General features: G+C 44.3%; 1 protein-coding gene across 4 annotated transcripts in view; it reads left to right on the forward strand.

Moving 5' to 3' along the window:
- The window catches only part of ABHD6 (abhydrolase domain containing 6, acylglycerol lipase), a 39,767-nt gene that overhangs the window by 15,161 nt on the left and 14,501 nt on the right, over nucleotides 1–10,105 (forward strand). For all 4 annotated transcript variants that reach the window (XM_033926718.1, XM_033926716.1, XM_033926715.1 and 1 more), the window contains exons 4-5: nucleotides 2,523–2,636; nucleotides 6,426–6,558. In XM_033926718.1, the coding sequence (XP_033782609.1) occupies nucleotides 2,523–2,636; nucleotides 6,426–6,558 (247 nt within the window). The remainder of the gene's footprint in view (nucleotides 1–2,522; nucleotides 2,637–6,425; nucleotides 6,559–10,105) is intronic.

Genomic DNA, 10,105 nt, shown 5'->3' on the forward strand with positions numbered 1-10,105 from the left:
TCCTTTCATGCTGGAATCCCCAGCAGGATCAGTTACATGCACCACTGCTGTGGATGGCTGTGGCATGGAACAGCCTTGCATGGTGGTTGCAACCCTTCTCATTTTCCAGGGGGCCTTCCTCTCCAGATCTTGGATTGGGAGATTATGTCTGCAGATGCGAGTTTAAAAGGCCGGGGAGCGGTGTGTATGACTCTTCCTGTTCAGGGCCAGTGGGCGCCCTCAGATTGCAAGTGATTGATCAATCGCCTGGAGCTTCGGGCAATTCGGCTGGCTCTTCTCTGCTTTGAGAGTCATCTCCGTCATCGAGCCCTGTGTGTCTTCTCGGACAATGCCACAGTAGTGACTTATGTCAACCGGCAGGGGGCCATAAGGAATCCCTCTCTGAGCGTGGAGGCTCAGCTTCTCTTCTGATGAGCAGAGAGACATCTTATGGCACTGTCAGCAGCACATATGGCAGGAGTGGACAGTGTTCAAGCAGGCTTTCTCAGTCGTCAAATGCTAGACCCTGGAGAGTTGTCCCTGTCCCAAAGAATGTTTGGGTGCATAGTAGATCAGTGGGGGTGCCCCACGTTCGACCTTATGGTGACTGTGGCCAACAAGAAAGTTGATTGATTCTTCAGTTATCGTTGCGAAGCCGGCAGCGAAGGCCTGGATGCTCTGGTTCAGCCATGGCCACGCGAGGGTCTTTTCTATGTCTTTCCTCCATAGCCCATGATAGGGCATCTGTTGAGGCGGATTACGGCCCACAAAGGCCCGGTGATTCTGGTTGCACCCGATTGGCCAAGGAGGCTATGGTGTGCTGACTCGGTTCGGCTCCAGCAGGATTAGGGGCTTTGGTTGCTTTGTCATTCTCACCTTCTCACACATGGTCCAGTTGTGATGGAGGATCCGGACCACTTTGGTCTTACGGCATGGCTCTTGAGCACGCAGCCTTGACTAGCTGGGGCTATTCTTCAATGGTGATTGCCACATTGCTTTGCAGCAAATGGAAGTCCAAAGTGGTGGCCTATGCAAAGGCTTAGAGGTGTTACCAGGCCTGATGCGTCCTGAGACAGGTGGACCCATCTCTTCCATCAATTCCTCGGTCCTAAAGTTTCTGCAGAGTGACCTGAGGAAAGATCTCGTGGTAGCTTCGCTCAGAGTACAGATTGCTGGTCTTTTGTGTATGGGCCGTCCTTCTCTGAGGGGCTGACTGGTGGTTCATTTTCCATGGGGCGCTCTGTGACTTGCACCTTCCCTGTCCGACCTGGAATCTTAATCTGGTTCTTCGCTGTCTGACTCGTCTGCCGTATGAGCTTCTGAAGCAGGCTTCTCTGATGGATCTAGCGATCAAGACGGTCTTCCTGGTGGCTATTACCTCAGCCCGTGGAGTTTCAGAACTTCAGGCACTCTCCTGCAGGGATCCCTTTTTGCGTATTAAGGATTCCGCTGTGATGCTGTGTACTGTTCCTGCCTTTCTTACAAAAGTGGTTTCTGCTTTCCATGTGAATCAGGAAGTCTAGTTTCCTGTTTTTGCTTCCTCTGGTTTGAGGGAGCAGGACCAGGTGTTATGGTCCTTGGACGTGCACAGAATTTTATTGCGGTATCTGGAGGTCACCAACTAATTTTGCCTATCTGACTGACTGTTCTGGCAGGTCCTGCCCGCAAAGGTAGGCTGGCTTTTAAGGCTACCATTTCCAGGTGGATTCGCATGACCATTTCCGTGGCTTATGTGGCGGCTGTTAAGAAGACCCCCTCAAATTGCGGGCTCATTCAACCAGAGATGTTTCATCCTCTTGGTCAGAGTCATTGACTGTTTCTCTGGACTGTTTCTCTGGACAAGATTTGCAGGGCTTCTACCTAGTCCTCCTTACGTACATTCACCAAGTTCTACAGGATCAATGTGGAGGCTAAGCAAGATCCTGCTTTTGATGTCTCTGTTGTGGCAGCAGGCTCATCAGTCCCGCCCTGAATTTTTGAGACTGCTCTGTTAGGTCCCACTGGTCCCAGAATAAAGTGGGATTGTTCAAGAACAAAAGATTACCTTTGCTAATTTTGGTGGGTAGATGGAAATAACCCACTGGTCTCGGAATTTATTTTAAAAATTGTTATACCTCCAAAAATCTCGGTGGATTTACAAGAAAGAAGATTAGCAAAGGTTGTCCAGATGTCTCCTTTGTAATCCGCCCAGAACTGCAAGGTTGAGGCGGAATAGAAATCAGTAATGTAATGTAAAGGTAAGAATCTAATCTTTTGTTCTGAGGAACATATCCTACCCTTATAAAGCAGAAGCATTTGTGCAATTCGGGAAATAATTTGGGATGGATAGTTGTAGCAACCAAGACTGCAATCCCTTGTGCTAAGGGTCTATCCACTCATAGTATGTGCCCAAGAGATTCAAGTAGGAAAATGTTCCATATGCAGAAATTAAAGGAGTCAGCCTCTTTTTTTTGTTGTAATAGGTTTGTGTTATTCATGGAGCAGAAACCATCAGGGTAATGTGATTGATTATATAAAAGGCTTGAATTGTTTTCTGTTCACAGTTCCTTCCTAAGAACCTACACTTGATATGCATTGACTTACCTGGGCATGCGGGTACAACACGCTCCGATTCAGATGATTACTCGATAGATGGACAGGTTAAAAGAATACATCAGGTATTTTCTCCCGGCCCCTCTACTCATTGAGTGATGTATTCCTTTGATTCAAATATCTGCTCTGGATATGTTAACTAGATGGGTCAAAAGAATACACAAGGCATGTTCTTTGGACATGTCACATAACACTACTTGGTAAAGAGTAATTCTATAAATGTATTCATTCATACTTTTCTCTGTGAGCTGTGCTGAGTTTTGAAAGCAAGAGTGTGTGTCTACCTTCATTAATGCACATACATTTACAACCAGCAGTCTAGCTGGCATAAATTTTTAGCATTAATTAGTGTGCATATGCTAGAATTTGCAAAACTATGTGCATAAGTGAAAACCTGACCCTAAACCCTTTATCAAGAGCACCTCTGCTTAGCCCAGGTAAATTTACTTACATAAAAGGGTTGTTTTTTTTTAAATTATGAATGTGCACAGGGCAAACATTTGATTGGTTTAATTGTTTTGTGATTTTCAGACTTTTTTTTATCAGTTCATTTCACCCACTTGTTTTTAATTTTAAAAAAATTACCTTTTGCAATCATGCTAATGGATGTAATGTGCGTTAATTCATGGGATTAACATGCATTACATTGATTTACCGTTGCTAAATTTTTGGTGTCGGGTCAAAAGCGCTCCGGGACAAAGGCGTGCGCAGACAATTGAGCGCAGTGCGGAGGTGCGCGCTGCAGAAAATTACTGTTTTTAGGGCTCTGACGGGGGGGGCCGGGGGGGGAACCCCCCCAGTTTACTTAATAGAGATCGCGCCGCGTTGTGGGGGGTTGTAACCCCCCACATTTTACTGAAAACTTCACTTTTTCCCTGTTTTTAGGGAAAAAGTTAAGTTTACAGTAAAATGTGGAGGGTTACAACCCCCCACAACGCCGGCGCGATCTCTATTAAGTAAACTGGGGGGGGGCTCCCCAACAAAAACCCCCATCGGAGCCCCTAAACTGTAATTTTCTTCGGCACGCGCCTCCGTCTTGCGCTCAGTTGTCGGCGCGCACCTTTGTCTTTCGCGGGGTTGTCTATGAACCAAATTTTTAATGTGCACATAAGTTTATGTACATAATGGGTGGCTCAGTGGTTAAGCTGCTGCCTCTGCATCAGAGGTTGTGGGATGAAATCCCAGCGCTGCTTCTTGTCACCCTGGGCAAGTTTCAAGTTTTATTAGTAATTTCATTAATCACCTATCATGGATTCTAAGCAATGCCCAATAAAATATAGGGGTATACAAAAAATAAAGACGACGACATATAAAACACATTACATGGACAGACAGACTTATTATTAAGAACATTAGAACATAAGCATTGCCTCTGCCGGGTCAGACCAGGGGTCCTTCGTGCCCAGCAGCCCGCTCCGCGGTGGCCCTCCTGGTCCTTGACCTGTAAGTTCCCACCACTTGAATTGTTTATGCCCTAATCCTGAAGTACCCTGTATAGTACCCCTCTATCTATTCCCTGTAATCCCTTTCTCCTTCGAGAAGTCATCCAGGCCCTTTTTGAAACCCATTATTGTCCTCTGTCCTATCACCTCTCCTAGCATTCGTCTTGAATCTGTCTCCTTTCAGTTTTTCTGAATGCCCTCTTGTTTTTGATGTCCCCGCTAGCCTGAAGAATCTGTCCCTCTCCACCTTCTCTTTCTCCACCTTTCATGATTTTATAGGTCTCTATCACGTCCCTTCTAAGCCTCCGCTTTTCCAGGGTAAAGAGCCCCAGCTTCTCTAGCCTTTCAGCATATGAAAGGTTTTCTATGCCCTTTATCATCTTTGTTACTCTTCTCTGGACCCTCTCAAATATCGCCATATCCTTCTTAAGATACGGCGACCAGTATTGGACGCAGTACTCCAGATGCGGGCGCACCATCGCCCGATACAGTGGCAGGATAACTTCCTTCTTTCTGGTCGTGATACCTTTTTTGATAATGCCCAACATTCTGTTCGCTTTCTTTGAAGCCGCTGCACATTGTGCCGTTGGCTTCATCGTTGTATCCACCAATACCTCCAAGTCTTTTTCTAGGTTGCCCTCCCCCAGTACCCTCCCTCCCATCGTATAGCTATACATCGGGTTCCCTTTCCCTAGGTGCAAGACTTTACATTTCTCTACATTGAAGCTCATCTGCCATCTTTTTGCCCCACACACCCAGCTTGTTCAGGTCACATTGTAGATCTTTGCATTCCTCAACAGTTCTGACCCTACTGGAGAGTTTTGTGTCGTCCGCGAATTTTATAACGTCGCACTTCGTCCCTGTTTCCATGTCATTAATGAATATATTGAACAGCAACGGTCCCAGCACTGACCCCTGTGGGACACCACTCGTGACCCCTTTCCAGCCAGAGCAGTGTCCCTTTACTCCTACCCGCTGCTTCCTATTAAACAATAGGGAGAGAGGGTAGAACTCTCTTTTCCCTATCTGGCCCTGGTGGGCTCACAATCTATCTAATGTACCTGGGGCAATGAAGAAGGGGGGGATTATGTGACTTGCCCAGGGTCACAAGGAGCAGCGGGGGTTGGAACCCACAACCTCAGGGTGCTGGGGCTGTAGCTTTAACCCCTGTGCTACACTCTCCTCCCACTCTTATTACACTTCTCCTTCCATATCCACGGTTTCCGTATCTGCGGATTCGCTTATTCGTTATTTTTTGGCTGCTGACTCCGCCCCCAAATATTACATCATCATTAAAGTTCCTTTTTCTTTTACTGTACCGATTTAAAAAAAAAAAAAAAAATGTTTATCGCTTACCATTCACTCTGAAAATCACTGCTTCCATGCGATGTTTGCTTTTCCAACCGAGAACTCTGCTAATTCTCTGGCTAGGGGAGAGCCGTTGACTGTCGCAGCCTGGTGAGAGTGGGGAGTGGGTGGGAAAGGCTTGCCGAGCTAGGAAATACCCCCGAGAGCTAGTCGGGGCGGGGAGAGAGTGTAATTCTGTGGACTTTCGAGCGCAAGTGTTTTGATTTGTGTATTAACTAAGCTTTTCAGATTTGGAGAAACCTCTCAGTATTTGTGATGTCGGGTGACCGATAGGTGCTGCTGGCAGAGAAATCCTCTATGCACACAAAGAGTCTATGGCAGCTCTCTAAAAGATTTCGGGAACAGGTCCTGCACCCTAACTGGACAGTTTCCGAACAACTCCAACACGGGGACTAGCGGTGTTAAAAGTGCGGTGACTTGGGTTAGTCACTGTTGGAAACAAGATACAGGGCTCGATGGACCACTTCAGTCAACTTTTATGTTCTTGGTCAAACCGGAAGAAGCAGACGCTCAATAGTTCACACGTGAACCCCCCTTCCTCTTCTTTCCTGTTTGGTATCTTTGCCTCACCTGTCTACCTCCCCCCCCCCCCCGCTTCTTGTCTTCTAACTTTCTTTTTTAAATTGTCTATATCCTGCTCCAAGCCCTAAAATCGCTGGGAATCACTGCTCCAAACCGCAAATAACATAAAAAAGTTATTCGCGGTTTTTCAGTATTTGCGTCTGTGGTCCGCCTGCATCCCCCGCGAATATGGAGGGAGAAGTGTATGTACTCTTGCACGCAGACGATGTGACAGGTGCTGTCCAGTTTTGAAACGGATCACACCCAACTTGCAGCAGGGCTAAGGTCAGGGAACGTCAACTGGTGAGGCAGGAGATTTTGTAGTAAATTAACTGCTAACATCCAGCCTTGGTCCTTGGGTATCATTCATTGACTTACCTCTGCTCTTTTCTGGATAAATGTTAGCATTGTGGTGAAATGGTGCATTTTCTGAAGGATAAGGGAGAAGGGCATGACCTTTGAAAATCTTTCTTTTCTTTTCAGTTTGTTGAATCTATTAAACTGAACCGGAAGCCCTTCCATCTTGTTGGCACTTCGATGGGCGGAAGTGTGGCAGGAGTGTACGCGGCTCGGTATCCGTCTGACATCTGCAGCCTGTCTCTTATCTGTCCCGCAGGTGAACACCAGTTTCTTTTTTGATGCTAACACATCATTTTTGTAATTTTGTCTGTTCAGTCAGTAAACCTTCACACACCTAACAATTCTAAACAAAAGGTCTACATAAGATAAGAGCATTTCCAAAAATACAACCACATATATTTGATCATCATAATGATCATAGTGCCCACAAATACAAGGTTACACAGCTATAAAAGGAAAGATAATTTAAAAACGAGAAAAAAGTGGCAGCCATTCTTCTAAACTAATATCTATACTAGTTCTCGACCCCCACCCCTTTCTGACCCCCCTGCCGCACACATGTGCCCCTTCCCGCGTACCTCTTTAATTTGAACTTTCTGCCTGCGTTGGTGTCGTTTCTCTCTGATGTCACTTCTGGGCTACCAGACAAACGCAGCACTGTACATTGTACATTGCAAGAGACGGCCCCCCTGCTCAGAAGACTTTACAATCTAATTATGATAGGCACACAAAAGGGGCTGAAAGGTGGTTGAGGACTATTAAGGGAATGACAGACAGATATGTTGGTTGGGTCAGTGTTTAAACGCAGCTTCAAATAAGTGGGGTTTTAGTCTGGCTTTGAATACTGCCAGAGGTGGAGCCTGATGTAGCGATCTAGGCAGGTTGTTCCAAGCATGTGGTGCAGCAAGGCAGAAGGGACAAGTTTCAAGTTTATTAGTTGGCTTGTTCAATCGCTTAATCGGATTTCTAAGCGACGTACAGTAAAATATACTTTCATAGGGAAACAAAAACATTACATACACTTAATTAATTATAATATAAACAAAAGGAAAGAGGGGATGAAATACATTTTTTATAGTAAAGAAAGAACATACAGGGGAAATACAAAAGGAAGTTGGCAAAACAAGAAAAAGCAAAATAATTCACTAAAATAACACTATAAAATAAAATTTAATTAATTTGCAAATGCATCTTTAAACAGAAAGGTTTTTAACTCGCTTTTAAATTTCCCAAAAATTTCCCAAAAACAGAAGGGTACAGAGAGGAGGGACTTGTCTGATGAGCGGAGTTCCCAGAAGGGAGTATAGGAGAGATACTGAGAAGCTGCAGAGCGATCACACTCAAACGTCAGTAAGACGAGTTTGAATCCTATGTGGAGACGGACTGGGAGCCAGTGAAGTGACCTGAGGAGAGGAGTAATGTGGGTATAATGATCCTGACGGAATATGAGGTGCGCAGCAGTGTTCTGAACAGATTGAAATGGAGAGCTATGGCATAGCGCAGGGCTGCCCAAGTCCGGTCTTCGAGATCTACTGGCAGGCCAGGTTTTCAGGATATCCACATTGAATATGCATGAGAGAGATTTGCCTGCACTGCTTTCTTGGTATGCAAATCTCTCTCTCATGCGTATTCATTGTGGAAAGCCTGAAAACCTGGCCTGCCAGTAGATCTTGAGGACCGGACATGGGCAGCCCTGGCATAGCGGTAGACTGGTGAGAAGCACATTGCAGTAATCCAGACGAGAGGTGACGAGGATGAGGGTCTTGGCAGTGTGCTCAGAAAAGAAAGGACGGGTTTTAGCAATATTATAAAGAAAGAAACGACAAGTTTTGGCCGTCTGTCAGATATGAGAGGAGGAGCGCGACAAGTCGGAGATGACCCTGAGGTTGCAAGCTGACGAAGCAGGGAGGATATGAGAGTTATCCACCACTATAGAGAAGGGGGGAAGGGGAGAGGTGGGTTTAGGAGGAAAGATAAGTTCAGTCTTGGCCATGTTTAATTTAAATTTTTTTTAATTGAAAAACTTTTTATTGAGGTATATACCATCCACATACAGAAACACTAGCAATATCAAATTGAAAAACACTGCACATACAACATTGCTTTTGCACTTTTGGGCTGGTAAGTTATTGCAAAGATATGTACAGCACAGACAGTGAAAGGATAACAATAATCCCCTACCCTATACCTCAGAATCAAACCACCCACCCCTTCCCCGGTGGTGAAGTACATAAGCCAAGCCCATAACAGAACAATGAGTGTGTGGACAAGTCTGATCTTCATTTGGAGTGTTACCTCCTTCCTTTAAATATTTTGTCGAGAGCTTTTTGGTCTGATTTTCAAAACAGTACACCGAAATTTTGAATGCTGAGAATTTTTGTCAGCAATGGGATAAGTTTTAACATTTTAGATAAAATTGCCCCTAATAAACAATGTATAAAAATCAGATAAATGGTTTGATTCCGATGAATCTGAAACACTGGGTTTGCCGTTTAGAGCGAGGTTGGTGCAAATCTCAGACAAACTCTTTGAGAGAGCAATGGCGAGAGGGTGTAAAGAAATTTAAAGTATCGTTAAAAGAGAAGCATAAGCCATTTTGTTCTAATTGGTAGGAGAATATTCTTTAAATAGTAAAGAACTGTTTAAGATTGTTAATGACATGTCTAATGTTACTAATTGTATTTTAATGTTTCAAGAATTCCCTCCTTCAGCAAATGAATTAGCTTGCTTTTTTAGTTAAAAAAAAAAAAATCCAAAAAAAACCAACCCAAAAATAAGTCTTTGCATCAATTATTTGTTAATAATACTAATGTAAACTCTGATCATTATAAGATTACTTCAGAGTTATGTTATGCTGGTATGTATTGGAATGAGTTTAGTAGTATAGACCCAGTTTAATATTTGAAATTATTTATGAAATACCATATTTTTCACACTATAAGATGCACCTAGGTTTAGAGGAAGAAAACAAGAAAAAATATTCTGAACCAAATGGTGTACTAATATATTTAATAAAATATACCAGGCTCTGCACCCAACCCCACACTCCTTGCCAGGTTCTGTATTGCCCCCTCTGGTGGTCTAGTGGTAGGGATCTGTCCCAGCTGACTAACAATTTTTTACCCCCCCCCCCCCCCGGTACCTTTTTAAACCCTGGTGGTCCAGCGGTGTATTGGCAGGAGCGAGCTTTCCATGCTCCTGCCTCGTACTGAGATCCTCCCTCGCTGGACAGCTGCCTCAGATCTTGTGGCCAGTGGCGCACAAGGCAGGAGCGAGCTTTTCTTGCACTAACCTGACCCCGCACCGCTCCTGGAATGGCTGCCGTCAGGGGCGGTGCGGGCCCAGACTGTTTCCATTTAGTAGTCAGCCTAAAATTCTCAGCTTCTGGAATGAGACTTGGAGAAGACTACAGATTATCCAAAATACATCTATTAAATTAATTATGGGGGCCAAAAAGTTTGATCATGTTACCCCTCTACTGCAAAAGGCTCATTGGCTCCCAGTTGCACACCGAATATTGTATAAATTATCTTTACTCACCTTTAAATCATTGCTATACAAAACTCCATCATTTATTTATAAAGACTTAATTCCATACTCTTCTCAAAAAACTTTACGATCCAATGAACAGTTGTTATTGGTTATTCCTACTCTTAAATTCATAAATACCCGAAGACAATATATCTTCACCGTTACAGCACCACAAACATGGAATTCTCTCCCACTATATTTAAGGGTAGAGAAAAATCTTGATAAATTCAAAAGCCAACTTAAGAGCTTTCTTTTTAAAGACGCTTTCAATA

Source organism: Geotrypetes seraphini, chromosome 17 (assembly GCF_902459505.1).
Source record: "Geotrypetes seraphini chromosome 17, aGeoSer1.1, whole genome shotgun sequence".
Classification (NCBI taxonomy): domain Eukaryota; kingdom Metazoa; phylum Chordata; class Amphibia; order Gymnophiona; family Dermophiidae; genus Geotrypetes; species Geotrypetes seraphini.